We start from the raw sequence: 18,841 nt of genomic DNA on the forward strand, positions 1-18,841 counted from the left end.
TGGCTTGGAGTCAGAAAGACCTGGGCTCAACTCCTTCTTAAGATGTTTACCATTGGTGACTCCAGGGAAGTTATTTAACCCTGTGGGCTCTCCATTTCACCATCTGTAAAATGGGGACAAAAATAGCACCTGCTTCACTTTAAAAAGAAAACACATGTAAAACACTATATTAAGTGAGTTAATAATAACTGAACCCCAGTCAGTGACTTATGGAAGACAGAGATTTATGAAGACAAGATCCCAATTTTCTGAAGTTGATTTTTGAGTAAGGCAATTGCATTTTTCTGTAAGATGATCCTCAGGGCCTGTGCCTGAGATAGCATCCAGAAACAGGCTAAATCATAATTTTTCCTTGCAATCTTTTTACCTCTGCCATTATCCTTCCATGTCCTCCTATTTCTATTATTTCTAATTTTTTGATTATATGTAGAAACAATTTTTGATGATCGTTTTCTGACATTTGAATATTCAGATTTTTTCCCTCTCTACCCCTGTCCCAAGTGGTGAAGAGTCTGATATAGGTTATATCTGAACTTTCATATAGTACATTTCCATATTGTCATGTGATAGAAGACATATATTGCACATTTAATAGAAATCTCATGAAGGAAATATATTGGAAGATGGCATGCTTTAATATGCATTCATACTCCAATAGTTCTTTCGCTATGGATAGCATTTTCATCAAGAATCCTTTGTGATTCTATTATTTTTAATGATGAATTCTCAATCAACTTCAGCACCCTCTGCTCCCCATCTTGACCCCCTATCCTAGACTCTTTGACTTTCTCCTAAAAGAGTGCCATTGCGGAACAGCTCAGAGTACCCAGAGTACCATTGGCTCTAGAATAGTGATGATAAACCTATAGCATGGGTGCCAAGATGGCACACGGAGCACTCTCTGTGGGCACACAGCCACACTGCCCCCCCCCTTTCATTACTAGAAAGGCAGAAGAACTTGGGTGGAGCTGCTCCCCTCCCCCTCTCCACTGTGCTTGATGATATTGTTTCACATGCCCCACCCCTCTGCCCAGCAGCCAGTGGGATTACATAGTGAGTAAGGTGGGCAGCACACTGGTGGTAGAGCTGGAGGGGAGCAGAGCACTCAGGCCACTCCCCCCTCTCTGCATTTGACATTCTTTACTTCAGCCAACCCTCTTTCCAACAGCCCAATGGGAGTGCTTTCTCCCTCCCTTGTGTGGGGTAAAGTAAGGGGTGGGGCATACTCAGCCTGTGGTGGGGGCAGGCATGCACTCAATCTAGGGAGTGGGGTAGGGGCTGGGTCTGGTATTCCATCTCTAAAAGGTTTGCCATCAGTGCTCTAGAATCTTGTACCTCTTCCTGCCCAATCCACAGGTTTTCTGGGGATCAACATAGTTGCTTGACATGCTCTTTTATCTTTTTGGTCTACAAACAAACTTTTCCCCCTAAATCAAATCATTTAAAATATAGTAGAGGAGCCAGATGAAAGACTCCTGTCAGAGATCCTTTCATAAAGTGAAAAACCCTTTGGTAAAATGATAATGATTTCTTCTCTGCCTCCTGTATAAATCATCCCTTACTCTGTCAGGTTTATGTAAAGAACAGTACAACTGCACTGTAACAATCATGTTGAGAGATTTCTTCAGAGGTAGTGAAGGAGCTGAGAGTCATGGGTCCACCAAATTTCCAAGCTTGAAGGGATTGGAGACCATCCAGCATTGCATCTCAGCAGAAATGTTGCTCCTTTTCAAACTGTACAGATCAGTGCGTCTGACTCAAAATTTAGTTCTGGGGTAGGAAAATCCTTATATTCAATTTAGAAATCTATTTTCAAAGTTAAAAACATAGATCAAATCTTATTTTAACTCACCAGGATGGAAACCAATCATGGTAGGTTTAACAGTTTAAACCCTTTTAAAGGTTATGGTTAACACTATGATTCTTTTAAAATTAGATCTAAGGATTTCTAGCTTTTAATTCATTCAACCATTTTATTCAGTTAAATCTCAAAAAATGCCTAACAGTACTGTTTCTTTTAATTAAAATGGGTCTGGCCATAGGTTAATGGATTTATTATGAATTATGGATAGGAGAGGGAAAGGAAGGACAGAAAGAGAAGTAATTTCCTAATCTAATTTCCCCATTTCAGCTGCTACTGCAGAGAGAGAGACAGACAGACAGACATTTGCAGCACCAGAGTGGGAGGGTAAATTTCCTTCACACAGTCCTATAGGTATAATACATTACATCATGTTTCATACATTTAAAAACCTTTATTTGGGAAGAAATGACAGAAATTTCAAAGACTTTACCTTTCATCTGACTTTTTACCATTTATTTGAAAATACAGAAATAATCATTTCTCTATCAGGTGTTTCATTCATGTTACAATTTCTACCATATGAAGAAACATTTCAATCTCTTTATGGATCAGATTCATATGCTTTTTCCTACTGTTTCCTTTATCAGATTGATAAAGTGTATATTAAAATAAATAAAGAGTAAATAGGGGCATAATGTATCTATGGTCAAGCTAGAAAATTTGCAATAGTTAAAGTGACTATAACACTGCAGTATACACTAATTCACAAGTTCAATACAAGGTTAAGATAAGATGATTTAATTAATCCTCCGGAACTATCATATTTACTTAAGTCAAAGTAATCTGTCTTGGTCATAATATTTTGGGGAGCTTACAGTTGGTAGAAATTTTCTATGGATCAAGCAATACCTGGGCATGCCAAGGTTGTTTTCATATGATCTCATCAGGTCAGCTGTACACTCTCCACTCCCAGTGAACCCACCTCCTGCATGAGTTTCAGTTTTCCTAGATAACTAAACAGATCTAAAGTTTTTATTCCTCCAACAAAAGCTTAGAATTTAGTTAGTTGCTGTAATATTCTAATATACCAAACTATATCCTTTCTAATATTATGGTTGATATTCTATTATAATTGATATCTTATACACAGCTAACTGGGTCTAACTTTTTCTAAAAATCATAGTTGTAGTTATCTAAAGATTATATGTGATCACTTGGTTTATGATCAGTAATATAAAAACAGTATTTCCTTTCATAGAGAGGGCCATCTGCTGGAGAAAATGGGAGAAGGAGTACGTGTGAAGGGGGAAGCTGTCTGAGTGACATGAGATGAGAAGAAGGTGTTGTCTGGAAATAGCCTCAGTTTTTTTCTTGAAGTTTGAGACGTAAGGAGGGATAAGGTGGTTTGAACTAGCTGCTGTGATGAGTGGGATAGGGAATCAGTCACATGTAGTACTTTCATAGAGTTGAAGCATTGATTCTCATTTTGGTGTAGCTGATAAAGTGGCTAGAGTGTTGGGCCTGGAGTCAAGAAGTCTCTTTTTCCTGAGTTCAAATCTGGCCTCAGATATTACCTGTATGACTCCGGGCAAGTCACCTAACTCTGTTGGCCTCAATTTCCTCATCTGTCAAATGAGCCAGAGAAGGAAATAGTAAGCTACTCCAGTATCTTTGCCAAGAAAACCCCAAATGGGGTTACACAGAGTGGGACATGACTGAAAAATGATGAGCAACAATAAATAGAAAGATAGGAAAGGTTTCTTTGGCCCTTACGCCTACTCTCTGGTTTCCAGGGTTTTGAGAATCTTACTACAGATTGTGGCTGTTTACCCAAGAGAGGAAGTAGTGGATGGGTTTCCACAGAGACCCTGTGTGTATGCCCAGCAAAGCTCGTGCTCAGACAAATCCTGAGAAGAAACAGCTGGATAGTAGTGTGCAGCTGTCTCCTGTCAGCCACCAGCCCATGTCAGCAGCAACAGGATCCAAAAATTAGGGGCAAACTTTTGCTGGCCTGAGGACTGGGTTTTATCCATGCTGATATTGGCCACTGAATTTTTAGAGCTGGAACAGGCCTACAAGGCTATCTAGTCCCATTCCTTTTATTCTTACAGAGAAGAAAAATGAGACACAGAGAGAGGAGGTGCCTTGCTTGGGGGTCACTCAGGTGGAGCTGGGATTTAATTCTAGGGCTTCTTGTCCAAGATAGCAAACAGATGAGTGATGCTGGCTATCAGAGATCTCTAAGCACTTGCCACTACTGACTCCTGTTTCCTGGGACCTATCTAGAAGTCAATAAAGTTGTCATCTTGCTAAGGTATTTGGTATTATTGTTGTTAATTATAATAGCAGTAGAACGTTTACAAATGCTTTCCTCACAACTCTGTAAAGAGAGATACTGTAGACACCAATATTCCCATTTTATGAATAGGGAAACAAGATGAAAAAAGGAAAAGTGACTTTTGCTCAGTCTTATACTATTAGAAAGTGCTGGGCTTTTGTAGTTCTATAAATTTAGAACAGGGAGGATCCTCAGGGGCTATCTAATCCAACCATACCTCTTTTTTTTTTTTTTTAACCCTTACCTTCTGTCTTGGAACCAATACTAGTAAAGGCTAGACAGTGGGGGTTAAGTGACTTGCCCAGGGTCACACAGCTGGGAGGTGTCTGAGGCCACATTTGAACCCAGGACCTCCCATCTCTAGACCTAGCTCTCAATCCACTTAGCTACCCCCCCATACCTCTTTTTATAGATAAGGAAATAGGCCCAGGAAGTTAAGTGATTTGCCTGAGGGTGATCACCCATAATAAGTGTCAGGTGGGATTTGAATCCAAGGACTCCAGTACTCTTTCTATCCAATTGGGCACTTTTGGCACTGTATAGCCCAGGGCAGATTTTTATAAATGTGATCCTAAAATCAGAATCCACCTGAGTATGACCCATCTGAACAAATGTTGGGCAGGGGTCCCCTCTCTTCTTCCTCTAAGATCTTTACCCAGAAACATTTTGTGATGTTAAACATCAGCCCCTTTTAGCTTTCTCTTTTTAAAATGAATTAAGTATTCCTGGTAAGGTTGACATAAAGGTCAAAATTCCTTAGTGTGGGCAAGAAGCAATGAGTGGTTAATGGAGAGTCTCCCTAAAGACGTCACAGTTTGCCAAGGGCCAGTTTTGGGTAGGGGTGGGAATGGAAGGGAATTAATTTAAGGGAAGCACCAAATCTTAGAAGGGGCACTGATTAGAAATCATGTTTGGAAAAGTCAGGGATAATGTTTTCCCCTTTTAAGCAGAGTGAAGGAGGGTCATGAGAAGAGCTTCTTCTTCTTCCTCTTCCCTTACTTTCCATCTTAGAATCAATATTATGTATTTAGTTCCTAGGCAGAAGAATGTCAAGGGCTAAGCAGTGAGGGTTAAGTGACTTGCCTAGGGTCACACAACCAGGAAGTATCTGAGGCCAGATTTGAACCCAGGACCTCCCATCTCTAGACCTGGCTCTACTGAGCCACCTACCTGTTCCCTGAGAAGCTACATCCAAATTGAGAAGAAGTGAGATTGGTCTAGGGATTAGAAGGTTTAAGTAAGGCTAGATCACTGCAGGGACCATTTAGCAGCCATAGTGCATCTCTACAAGCAAACTTCTTCACATATCTACTTCACAAGACATAGATTTAGACACCAGTCCTTTTGGGCACAAATTCTAGGAATGAAGATGGAATGTGGTTGGTCCCCTTGTATAAAGGCAGAAAGTTCGCTGGGGTTGGGTTGCTGAACTGAGTTCTTCAGTCCTCTGTCTCTCCTAGTTCTCTGTTTGGGTAACAGTTTTTCAGGTTGGACAAGTATGAATTGCTTCTTGCCAAAGAAGCAAATTTCTCACTTTGAGAATGGGGAAGTCATTTTGTTGAAAGAATTGAAGTGGAGCATTCCAGCTGGATAAAATCAAATGAATCTTGCCCTTGTTGTACTGCTGGTGAGCTTGGGAGGAAGGGGGTCTTGGGAATGGGAGCAGGAAGGGTGCTACTCTGAGAGGCCTATCTCTTCCATCTATCAGCTTTGTAAACTTGGGCAAGTCCCTTCCCCCTTCCAAAGTCTCAACTTCCTTGTCTCTCAAAAATAATAAAATAAGGTGCAGGAATTAGATTATCTCGAAGGTCCATTTCAGGTCCAGGTATTCAATTCTATAGGAGCAGATTCGGGAATCTATGGATTTGTGTATGTGATGAAGGAAAAGAGAGAATCAAGGGTTAAAGAATTGGTGGGGAGAGACTCAGAGTAAGGGACTTGGAATACTTTTGGAGTTTGTTTCATACCCAATTTTAATGGGCACTTTTTGTGATCTGTGATTTCCTTATAAATACTCCCCTTCATTGATAGAGATCCCAGCCTAGATATTTATCCTGTTGGAATAATCTGAAATTTATCTGTGTTTACCCCCATAAATCCTCTTCCCCACCCCCAACCCCAAGCACTTCCTCTTAGTACTTAGGGGCACAAATAGACCAAACCAGCTGGCCTACCATCTGCCCTATTTCATTCTTGTTCTGTGATATGACCACTCCCAAATTCTTTCCCAATCATACATTTCTTGGTTGTGTGCACATACAGATTATTGAAATTCCCAACCTGTGAGTTTAAGCCACTCATTTAAATCACTAATTTATGACAATCTGGAATCTGTGTACTACCAAACTCAGGGAAGTCAAAGGTTAGCTAATGCCTCATGGAAAATGTTAATCAGTTCCAATTCGATTGAAGCAAATTGGCTTTCTCCCACGTCATTAATTTATGTGTAGGTATGGATGATTTCCCTCCTTTCTCAGCCTTTATAATAAAAGGCATTTCATCAAAAAGCATAGTCAGGGAGCCTACAGTTACTTGGTGATTCTTGTTCCTCAGGTGTGGTAGTGATGTGTGAGAGGCAGCATGCCACACACAGTCATGTCAAAAAGACATGAACTCAAGACCAGTCTTTTGTCACATACTGGCTCTGTGGCTGTGGCATATGCCCCGGGCTGCTCTGGCATACCAGACAATGCAGAACAGTTACTTAACAAAACTGTCTTATTTCTTAACTTTTCTTTAGCTTTCTGATATAGAAAGTAGTGAACTGACTTGCCTTTCAGTTCTGGAAGTATTAGGGATTATGGGTAGAGTGTGTGTATGTTATATACCTTTACAAGAAGCAAGCACACATGTATTTATACACACCGACATATTGGCATTGTGCATAGAGAGCTAGCCTGGAAGCAGGAAAACCTGGATTCTTGGACAGGTCATTTCCCTTCTTTGTGTTCTAGGTGACTTTAGATTGCTGTGAAGGTACCAACCTATATGAGTAGAGGGATTTCCTCACCCAGGAGATCCTTACACCATTGAAATCCCAAGTCAAGTCCCTAGTCTTTTATATTTGCTTGAGAACTCTATAAAACTTTCTTCCCTCTGGGAACAAGAGGGTCTAGCTTAATTGTCTAAACTTGTGTTTTATTTGGTGTAAGAAATTCCCAAGAGAGAATCTCCTCTCTACCAAGGAAGATCAGCAACTATTCTATATCTTATCAGTTTTAGGGGTTAAAGACCTTCCCAGGGTCATACAGCCTTAGGTGGACTCTTCTTGACTCTGAGGGAAGTTACACTAAGCTGTGTCTCTGCAGTCTCTGTCTTTTATTTCATACATATTTGTGTATATGCACCATAATAATAAACTATCCATTTTCCAGTGCTTCATGAATAGTAGTATAATGGTGGTCAATCTGGAGAGCCTCTGATTAATGAGATTCTTCCCTTCTCCTTAGTAAACTGGAGTACTAGGCAAGAAAGAGGTTGCCTCTGGCCCAGGCTTCTGGACAACCTCCTCAGACTTCCTCACCTGCCATCTCAATACAAAATTTATGGATGAGTCAGCTTCTGATCTTTGTTGCAAGGCTTTGTGGGCAGAGGTTCTTTTTTTCTTTCTCTCTTTTTTTTTAAGATATTTTATTTTCCCAATTACATGTAATAACAATTTTCAACATGTTTTCTGAAATTATAAGATCCAAATTGTCTCCCTCTCTCCTTTCACTCCCCCTTCTCAGCAACAGTAAGTAATTTGATCTGGGTTGTATATATATATTATCATACAAAACATATTTCCATGTTGGTCATTGTTGTAAAGAGAACACTCATATGAAACCAAAATCCCAAAGTAAAACCATAAATAAACTAATGAGAGAAAAATATGCTTTGGTCTGCATTCTGGCTACAGTAGTTCTTTCTCTGGATGTGGATATCATTCTTTGTCATAATTATTCAGGGATCATTGTATTGCTGAGAGTAACTAAGTCTTTAATCATTCCACACTGTGTACAGTGTTTTCCTGGCTCAGTTTATTTCACTGCTTCAGTTCATATAGTTCTTTCCAGCTTTTTCTAAAATCATCTCGCTTATCAGTATTCAATCAACAACATATACCATAATTTGGTAAGTGTGAGTAGAGGTTCTTAACCTTTTTTGTGTCTTGGACCCTTCTGGCAGTCTGGTGAAACCCATGGACTCCTTTTTAGAATAATGTTTTTTTAAATAAACAACAAAATACTATAGGAGTACAAAGGAAACCAAGTATTAAAAATTATTAAAATCTATATTTTTTAAAAATTTAATTTACAGATCCCAGGTTAAGAACATTTATTCTATGGTCTCCCCATGTTCCACATCCATTACAACATGCCTATTATGCCACGAAGTCAATTCTATTGTTTCCTCAAAACAATAGAGATTACTCCTTTAGTCCATCCTTACTATACAATCAATAGAAAAAGGAAGTGCTCCTTCATTATGGTCTAGGTGTCATTAAATAGATGTGGAGCACTGGCATGTCCACAGTGGTAAGGCCTCAGCCAATCCTGAGCTGGGATCCCTTGGCTTGTTTAGCCTGTCTCTGGTTCCTTAGGCTCTTTGGGTTTTCAAAGCCCACACTTTTGTTGTGAAGCTAAGTTCTTGTCTTCCTGAGGCCATGGTAATGCTTACATCCTTGATCCTTTCAAATGGGGTGCTTATTCTGTCCCTGTTTTTGACATTGTGCCTTGTTTGTGGAATATCCTTGTTATAGTTAAGGGCCTGTTGGCTCACAATAGGCCAGTCAAGAGGAGGTGAGAAAATACCTGAAAAGGATTCTTCTATTAGCCAAATTGAATATTCTAATGTTATAAACCCAGAAACAGAAAAATATATATGATAAACTGTTAATTTATTTATTCTGTACATATAGGTGTGCTAGGAGAGGAGAGAGCACCAGGGGTTCTGTCTTAGACCTTATAGAGAAGCACTGCTTTTGGTGACAGTCACTGGGATTTATAGAGTAACATACTTTATCTGAACTTTAATGCAACTAAAAGGAATATATCATGGATAACTGCCTTCTTAGGCTTTTCAAACATCTCCTGATCTCCCCCGCTGTGCTGCTAGTGCTGACCCACTACCTGTGAATTTTTTTTATCTTGTATTTTTTGTATATACATTTTTTCTCAATATGTTTCTCATTTTTTCTCAGTTGCCTCTGATAGAATATATAAGCTCCTTCTGGATGACTTATTTTATTTTTGTCTTTGTATTTTTAGCATTTGACTCAGTGTCTGACATGCAGAAGAGTTTTCTCTCTTGTGATATAAGCCTGTCCAGGCCTATCCCTACTCCTAGACACACACAAACATATAAATACCCTTTATAGGTTAAAATGTGAGAACATCAATTTTTATCAATTGTGAAAACTGCAATATTATTAACAGGTAGCTAAAATTTATATAGACTTAAAAATTTGTAAAATGCCTTACACATTTTATCTCATTGTTTTCCTCTTACAACCCTGGGAGGCAAGTGCCATAATTATCATCCCCATTTTGCAAATAAGGAGACTGAGGCTAGATGACATTCAGTGACTTGCCTCAGCTCACGTAGCTAGTGAGTGACTGAGGCTGATTTTGAACTTGGTCTCTTCCTGACTCCCAAGTCCAGCTGCTTTATTTACTGTGCCACCTGGCTGCTTGTTGACTCAAAATTACTTATTAACGATATAGATCACTCTTTGTTCCCAACTTTCTACCCCTTGGAAGGGAGAAATGATCATCAAGTTCTCAGTCCCCTATAGTTCTCTATCCTGTCACTCAGTTTCTCACATCTTATTCCCCTAACTCTATTGTAAGCCCCTGGAGGGGCTGAATCAATCAATCAATAAAATGTTTTTGTTTTGTTTTGTTTTTTTTATGGCCTGTGCAAATAAGAGTTGTTTAGGAATCCAGGAAGGAACCAAGGGTAGAATAAGAGGGACTTGGAGTAGATTGGATACTTTTGGCCTGTGTGTGGAAGTGCCCCCTTCCAGCTCTTGATCTGTGATCTGCAATTGACTGAATTCTTCTCTTTCTGTTCCAGAGCCCATGGGAATGACCTGGAGAACATCTTACCATTCCTGTTCTTGGGATCCATCTATTCCTTCCTGAACCCAGACCCCTTCATAGCCTGGCTTCATTTTTTCATCTTCTTTATAGGGAGGATAACTCATACCGTCGCCTACCTGGTGAAACTGAGAGCTCCCATTCGCTCGGTGGCCTACACCATAGCTCAGTTCCCTTGTGTTTCCATGGCTCTGCAGATCCTCTGGGAGGTCATAAAGCTGTAGCTAGTCATCTATAGCAGTCAGATATGGTGCCATCTTCCCACAGAGAAAGGGTAATGAATGCAGATTTTCCAGAACTCCATCTCCTCTCCATTTTTACCTCTCTTCTTTTCTCACTTTGCTTCCCTGTATGACTGATCCAAGCACCTGGTTGGCTGGACACTTATAGAATGTATGTATGTACTCTTTAATTTCATGGAATCTAGTAAAGTTGCTGATTACATATGATTACATGGCATATGGAGGAGACCAGTCAGATCCCAAATTCTTCAAGTTTGCTCCAATAGCACAATTTAGAACATATTAGTCCAGTATGCATGTCTTTGCTCTTCTTATTCTCTTTGGCTCTCTCTGTCTTTGTCTGTCTGTCTCTCAGGGGATGGTGTTTGAGTCCATTTGAGTTTTAAGACCCTGGAAATGGAAATACCTCTTTTTGTTAAATATTTTTGTAGTTGAAGTTGAATGAGACTAGGGCCATAAGAACAATCTATTGTGACCCCAGCATAGGTTGGCATTATTTGGTATGCTCTCTCGTCTATTGCATTTTTTCCCATAAGAGATCACTTTGGAGTAGACAAAGGGCTACCTTTTCTAGTAATGATGAAACAGGTCCACTAGTTAGATGTTGGTTTAGAGATAAGCAATGGAGTCCAACTCCCTGAGGGAAGGGGGACAGATTGAATACTAATAGCTATACATTAGGAAGAGCATAAATGAGATAAATAAAAACTGAAACCTAAGATTGTAGACATCTGGAAATTTATTTGCAAGAACATACTTTTTTCTTGTTCTGTCAAGTGTTTATTGTTATTAAATTGAATTGTTTGAGAATTTGGCTCATTGCATTTGACTTTATCTCTTTTTTTTAAATCCAAACCAGGTGCTCTCTGGTGGTCTTACTTAGCCATACTCTTGACTGTGATGTTTAAAAGATAGGGATTCCCAGTGAAGAAGGCCAAACTCAGGATCTAACTCACCCTTAAAATGTAGATCTTACTTTCTACCTGTGGGGCATGTTATATAGGGGATTCCTTTTGGAAGTAGGTTGGACTAGATTGCTACCGAAATCCTTTCCAACTGTGAAATCCTGCTGTCTGGGTCCATCCTGACCAATGCTTGACAGAAACATTAAGGATTTGTGATAGGCAGAAGCTGAGGTCTTTAGCAATTGGCTGCTGATCCTCATGGGAAAGAAAGTGGTAGGGACAGTGAGGAGGGAACAAGCATTTAGTAAGTGCCTACTTTCTGCCAGGCATTAAGCAAAGTGCTTTACAAATACTATCTCATTTGAAGAGATATAACTCCAGAAACTAAAAACAAGCTAGACTTCTGGCTAATAATGCCTCTTGACCTGTTTTAGAATCACAAATCAAAGGATGTAAAAATAGGAAGAGACCAAGAATCCTCTACAGCCATGTTGGCAGACCTATGGCACATCTCCATGTTCACCTGAGGACATTTTTCACATGGCCCATTCCTTTGCCCAACAGCCCAATGGGAATGCTTCCTCCTTCCCCTGTCTGGGGTAAGAGGGTGGGGGCTCACATGTGGCCTGAGGGTTGTTGTTTGGGCACTTGGTTGCTAAAAGATTTGCCATCACTGTGCTACAGTTTCCCTGGCTGGTGGTCATTCAACTTTTTTGAAGACCCCACTATCTTTTTTCCTCCCTATCTCTTGAGACAGTTCCTATGAAAACTCTCTGAGATCTCTTCTCATTGTTTCCCATTCTATCTTTGGACCAAATAGACCAAATCCAATAGCTCTCTTTTTTTTTAATCCTTATTTTCCACCTTAGAATCAATATTGTGAATTAGTTCCAAGGCAGAAGAGTGGTAAGGGCTAGGCAATGGGGTTTGAGTGACTTGCCCAGGGTCACATAGCAAGGAAGTGTCTGAGGCCAGATTTGAACCTAGGACCTCCTGTCTCTAGGTCTGGCTCTCAATCCATTAAGCCACTCAGCTGCCTCAAAATCCATTACCTCTTCTTACATGGAACAACCCATCAGATCAAAGGCAGTTATTGTTTATTTTCTACCTCAGTCTTCTATCTAAATAGTGCCAGTATTTTTTACCAATGCACATTGAGTTTAATTGACATCAATAGGAACAGGTTTTTCTCAATGTTTCCTAGATCCCAGATTACACTTTTGTAGAGCGTTGAGCTAGCTCAATTTCCCTCAGTTTCCCCCATTTAGGGGGCCTGCTCTCCAAATGGAGATAGAGATTGCAGTGGAGAGGACAATTTTCAACCTTTAGCTTCCCTTCAGAAGTTAAATGAAAGGTCTGATTCAGAGTCCTCAGGGAAGAAACTAGGTGTGTGGGAATGAGCGGAGATGCTGGGTAACCAGCACAGGTAGGCTGCCATTACTTTTGGGGAAGGGGTAGTCACCAAGGGGATCCTTCTGGAATGGAGCTGCTGAATGAGGACAAGCTTCCGGGTTGAAAACTGACTTTGACTTGCCTTCGGAGCTGGTTCTGACCATTAAGGAGGCTGCAATCACTTGTTAGAGTGCCAGGCTTGGAGTTTAGGGGACCTTGGTTCACATGTGGCCTCAGATACTTCCTAATTGTGAGACCCTGGGCAAATCATGTCATGGGCAAATTTGCCTTCCCCTTATGGCTCTTCTATCTTAGAACTGATATTAAGTTTGAAGGAAAGGGAAAGAAAGAAAGAGAGGAAGGAAGGAAGGGAGAAGGAAAGAAAAGAAAAAAGGCCAGCTAGCTTGACTCAAGGCAAAGCGAAGAAGATAGGTGGCTTTATTGCTAGAATTTAGGTGTGAGATTAAGAAGATAGGCTCATAGGATCATATGTTTAGACCTGGGGCCAAATCTCAAGAGGTTAAGTCCAACTCATTTTCAGTGAAGAAACATCTAGAGAGGTGGTGACATCTAAAGTCTCATAGCTTAATAACAGAATTCAAACTCATGCCCCCAGATTTCAAAACCAATGTCCTAAACCTTGCTGGGTTTAGATGAATCACCCAAAAGGATATGGGCACTTTGCCTGCCAATAAAGCCAGGGTATTGCAACCTTGGAATTCCTTGTGGTTGTTACAATAAAGAGGCTAATTTGATCTCTGAAGCAAAGGTCCTTTCCCCTTCCTCACTCAGTGTCAGAGCTATCTTGAGTGGAATTGTGGTACCATTTAACCGAGTCTCTGCAAACATCGGACCTTTGCTTTGGGTCTCAGAAGTAGGAGGCTGTTGGGTGGAGGTGGGAAATATAGTATGAGAACTCTGGGGACTGTTCATTTAGATGGGACTTGATGCCCAGTGACCTCAAGATGGCAGTATTGCCCAGTCACAAAGATGCCTGATAGCACTAGGGAGCAGTATGGACCCCAGGAATCCATCAGGCAGAGCTGGAGAGAGCACTTGGGAGTCTGGGGGACATCACTCTTTTGCTATCCCTCAGGTGAAAGGACTTAGAGCTGGAAGAGGACCCACATCCCCCATTTAGTAATGCCATCTTGGCTATTAAGCATGTTGCCGTATTAGAATTTAGAGTCAAAAGAGGATGACTCACTTGGCTTTTTAGTAGAAATACAAACGATAGAGCTTTGCCAGAAATTGGTGAACTTTGATGGGAAGCGAGACTAGGGAAACCAATCGCCGTGGTCAGGTTTCTGCTGCCCTTCGAAATCTGAATGGCAAGTACAATTCTTGGTTTGATCCCTCCCAGAGATGGGAGGGGGGAATAGTCTCTACCTTCTTTGTCCCATCATCCTGAAGGTTAGGAATAGACAATTTTTCAGCCTGATAGTGATGAATACAGTGTTGAACCTTGCCCCCAAAAGTGAAAATGAGGACACTGGCAAAGTTTGTTTCTCAGTAATGGCCATTTGTCCTCCCTTTGGTTATCCCACATCTCTTCCATGATTTTGCCAAACTGATAACTTGCCAAAGCTAAGCTATCAGTCAATAAGTATTCATTAAGCATTTGCATTATTTTTTTAAAAATTTTTTTTATTTTAAACCCTTAACTTCTGTGTATTGACTTATAGGTGGAAGAGTGGTAAGGGTAGGCAATGGGGGTCAAGTGACTTGCCCAGGGTCACACAGCTGGGAAGTGTCTGAGGCCGGATTTGAACCTAGGACCTCCCGTCTCTAGGCCTGGCTCTCAATCCACTTGAGCTACCCAGCTGCCCCATTTGCATTATTTTTTATTTTATTTTTTAAGCAAACAGGGTTAAGTGATTTGCCCATAGTCACCCAGCTAGTAAGGGGCTGAGGCTACATTTGAACTCAAGTCTTACCTGATCCCAAGACCAGCACTCTATCCACTGTGCCGTCTAGCTGCCCCTTATTAAGCACTTCCATGTACACGTGTACATGTACTTGGCACTGTACTGGAGAATGGAGATGCAGATTCAAAGGGGAGACAGTCCTTGTCTTCAGTGTTTATATTCTTCAAGGGTGTGTGGTACCTCCCATGTTGGGGAGAACTGGGTGGGGAAGTGGGCTTTGTGGATGGACCACATGGCAGTAGTTTCTTTTGCCCATTCTAGAAACAATGGTATATTGCTTTGACTATTATTTTTAGAGCAAGAGGTCAGAAATAGATTGGGAAAATCAAGGAAGTAGTGATAAGCATGTAAGTGCCTACTATGTACTGGATGTCAAGATGACACGATCAGAATCTGAGAGTTGGGAGGAAACTCAACAGCCATTTAATTTTATCCCTACCTGAAAGAAATCCTTGGGGAAGCTAGGCACATGGTAGATAGAGTACCAGGCCTGGAGTCTGGAAGACTTGGGTTGAAATCTGTCCTCATATACTTTTCTATCTACGGACCCTGGACAAGTCATGGAACCACAGTGAAGGAAAGGGGTGGGGGGTGGGGGGAGAGATAGAGAAGGAAAGAAAAAGAAAAAAAGAAAGGAAGGAAGAAAGAAATCTATCCTCACTATAGCATACCTGACAAGTCATTCATTGTCTAACCTCTGATGACTTCCAGAGAGAGGCAACCCACTACTTGAAGGAGCCCATTACCTTTTAGACTAAGGAAGTTGTCCTATGCTGTCCATGCCTTAGCTGCATGGAATAAAGAAACATGGTCTTAGGGTTTGGGACCTTGGATCTGTTTGGTATAGATGGCAGAGGTGGGATTGACTCAGCCTCCAATCTGGACAGTTTGTCCCATAGAGATTCCCCAAACAGTAGATTACTCCCTGGGATGATGGAGGCAGAGTCTCTGTAGTCTGGGCAGAGAGTCACTATTCCTGGTATGGAGAGACAGGCAGCAGCAAACAGAGAGGAATATATCCACATTGGCTAGGTTCTGGTGTCCTGATAGGTGGCTGGATGGGATGAAACATGGTCTGGAGCTAATGTAATGGGGTTTTATGGCCTGAGGTAGAATCTTTGAACTTCAAAGACCCTCAGCTTCCTTGGTGAGGATATCCTTTCAGCCAATGAGAATAGCTCCTCCATGTTTTTATTTTTATGAGCTAGTGAAGCTCGTGGAATATATTATCTAGTGACCAAACTTGATGCCAATCCTTTCTTCACTTTTTCAATATGGTAGACTCTGTCAGCACCTATGCTCCATTTCTTTCTTTTTTTTTTTTTAAATCCTTACCTTCTGTCTTGGAGCCAATACTGTGTATTGGTGCCAAGGCAGAAGAGTGGTAAGGGTAGGCAATGGAGGTCAAGTGACTTGCCCAGGGTCACATAGCTGGGAAGTGTCTGAGGCCAGATTTGAACCTAGGAACTACCATCTCTAGGCCTAGTATGCTTCATTTCTATAGTCAATGGGACCCAGGGCCATGATAAAACAGCAGGACCAAAGTATAGTATTTCCTTTTAAAAGTGGATCCTTGAAACCTCAGAAGACTCTTAAGGAGTGAAGCTATAATAATGGAATGGCAGGTATTGGAATTAATATTTGAGGATAGGGGAACAATAGATATTGTCCAGTATCTGTTCTCAGATGATGCCATGACTAACTCAGTCATCAAATAATAAGTGTTGATCATCTCTCCAGCATTATATGAGGCCCCATAAAGGATGGAAACTTAAGACTTAGTCACTGCCCTCAATAAATTTGCAATCTTTTTGGATTACTAACATTTGTAAGGCTGAACTTGATAATGTTTAAAATGTTTGCTATAGGACTAGAAGCAAGGGAAATGGGAAGTAAAATAATTCTGTGCTCTTCTAGAGAATTCTGGAGTCATTCTGGAACAACTACTAGGAATTGGGGGGAAACACTGGTTCTGAAGTTCTTGGTTTATTTATTTATTTTAAAAACTCTTACCTTCCATCTTAGAATTAATTTTGGGTATTGGTTCTAAGGCAGAAGAGTGATAAGGGCTAGGCAATGGGGGTTAAATGACTTGCCCAGGGTCACACAGCTAGGAAGAGTCTGAGACCAGCTTTGAACCCAGGACCTCTCATCTCTGGGCCTGGCTCTCAATCCATTGAGCCACCCAGCTGCCCCCTAAAGTTCTTGGTTTAGATCTAAACTTGGGAAGTTGGATAGAGTCTTTGTAAGCTTTAGTAGCAGGGTCGGTATGGTCTTCTGCTCTGGAGTATCTCCTCCTTGGGAGTGATATCTGAGAAGTTAGACTACATTATCATACATTATCCAGTTTTCCAAAGGGCAACTAGGTGGCATAGTGGATAGAGAGCCAGGCCTGAAGTCAGGAAGATATATCTTTCTAAGTTCAAATTTAGCCTCAGACTGTAAAGAAGTAACTTAACCCTATTAGCCTCAGTTTCCTCATCTGGAAAATGAGCTGGAGGAGGAAATAGCAAACCACTCCAGTGTCTCTGCCAAGAAAACCCCAAATGGGGTCACATAGAATTATATAAAAACTGAAAACAACTGAACAATAAGAATCCAGTTTTCTCAATAATTATTGAATTCTATTAAATTCCTTTCCTCGCTGTTTCTTAAGTAATGGGTTTATCAATAGTTTTATATTCATTTAGTTCCATTTCTGGAATCTATATTTTTTCCATTGACCTATTTTCCTCTTCAAGTCTAGTATCAGATCATTTCTATAATTACCATTTAAAAGTTTAATTTGAAATACTGCAGAATGAGTCCTCTTTGTAAAGTTTTTATTGTTTCTCTTGCTATCCTTGCCCATCATTTAAAGCTCCATATGAATTACGTTATAGTTTTATTAATGTTAGTAACGCATTGGCATTGTGTGCAATCTAAATTAACTTGGGAGTTTTTTAACATATTGGCTCAATCTAACCATTTGCACTTCTTCCTAATTTTTGTCAAAATAATGTTGGTATGTGTTTTAATAAATCTCATGATTGTCTTGGTTTTTCCTTCTTTCCCTCCTATCTTCAAAAAAGCTCATTTCCCTTAGTAATAATTAAAGTCACTTCATATTAGATAGTTTCCAACTTTCCTCTTTCCTGGAGTCACTTTCTTAGGATTGCCTGGGAACACTTAGGGTGGGGAGATGAGACTAGGCATCCAGTGTGAGATCTTTCAGAAGATTCTGGTTATCCATATTTGGAAACAGATTTATTCTATAAGGCAGAGTCATGCCCAAATAGTAAAGAACAAAAATGTGTGTAAATCACTCACATTAATAAATATTGGCCTAGTTGAGCTGATGTTGAATCACCAATCCAGATCTCTCTTGGTACTCCAGACCCACATTTCCCATTGTCTTTATCACCATCTGTGTGTGCCACAAACACTTCAAACTCAACTATCCCAAACAGAGGTCTTCTTTCTCATTCCACTATTTTGATCCATGGCATTTTCCTATACAGAGTCTCCCATATTTGCAACCTTCAAGTTATAGTTAACTCTTACCTCTCTTTCACCTTTTGTATCCATTCATTATTAAGTTCTATGAAATCTACCTCATTGTTCATACCACTGCCAGAATAACCTTTCATGAGAAAATAATGACATTTATTTTGTGCCTTAAAAATTACAGAGCAGGGGCAGCTGGGTGGCTCAGTGGATTAAGGGAAAGACTTAGAGCTGAGAGATCCTAGCTTCAAATCTGGCCTCAGACACTTCCTTAGCTATGTGACCCTGGGCAAGTCACTTAAACCCCATTGCCTAGCCTTTACCACTCTTCTGCCTTGGAACCAATACACAGTATTGATTCTAAAAGAAGGTAAGGGTTAAAAAAAATTACAGAGCATTTTTGCCTTATTATATAGCCTTTAAGTTGATCTGCTCGCCAATGGGTTATCCCTTCTAGTCTATCCTTTAGACAGTTGCCAAAATTATCTTCCTTCTGCTTAAAACCCTTAGAGGCTCTCTGTTGTTTCTTGCATAAAACACAAACTCCTTAAGAGGGCAGCTAAGTGGCTTAGTGGATTGAGAGATAGGAAATCCTGGGTTCAAATTTGATCTTAGACACCTCCTAGCTGTGTGATCCTGGGCAAGTCACTTGGCCCCCATTGCCTA

General features: G+C 40.5%; 1 protein-coding gene across 1 annotated transcript in view; it reads left to right on the plus strand.

Moving 5' to 3' along the window:
- Nucleotides 1-11,288, plus strand: part of PTGES (prostaglandin E synthase) — a 42,852-nt gene extending 31,564 nt beyond the window's left edge. Inside the window, exon 4 of the mRNA XM_044661331.1 lies at nucleotides 10,200-11,288. Coding sequence (XP_044517266.1) covers nucleotides 10,200-10,446 — 247 coding nt within the window. The 3' untranslated portion in view covers nucleotides 10,447-11,288. The remainder of the gene's footprint in view (nucleotides 1-10,199) is intronic.
- The last annotated feature ends 7,553 nt before the right edge of the window (nucleotides 11,289-18,841 follow it).

Source organism: Gracilinanus agilis, chromosome 2, assembly GCF_016433145.1.
Source record: "Gracilinanus agilis isolate LMUSP501 chromosome 2, AgileGrace, whole genome shotgun sequence".
NCBI lineage: Eukaryota > Metazoa > Chordata > Mammalia > Didelphimorphia > Didelphidae > Gracilinanus > Gracilinanus agilis.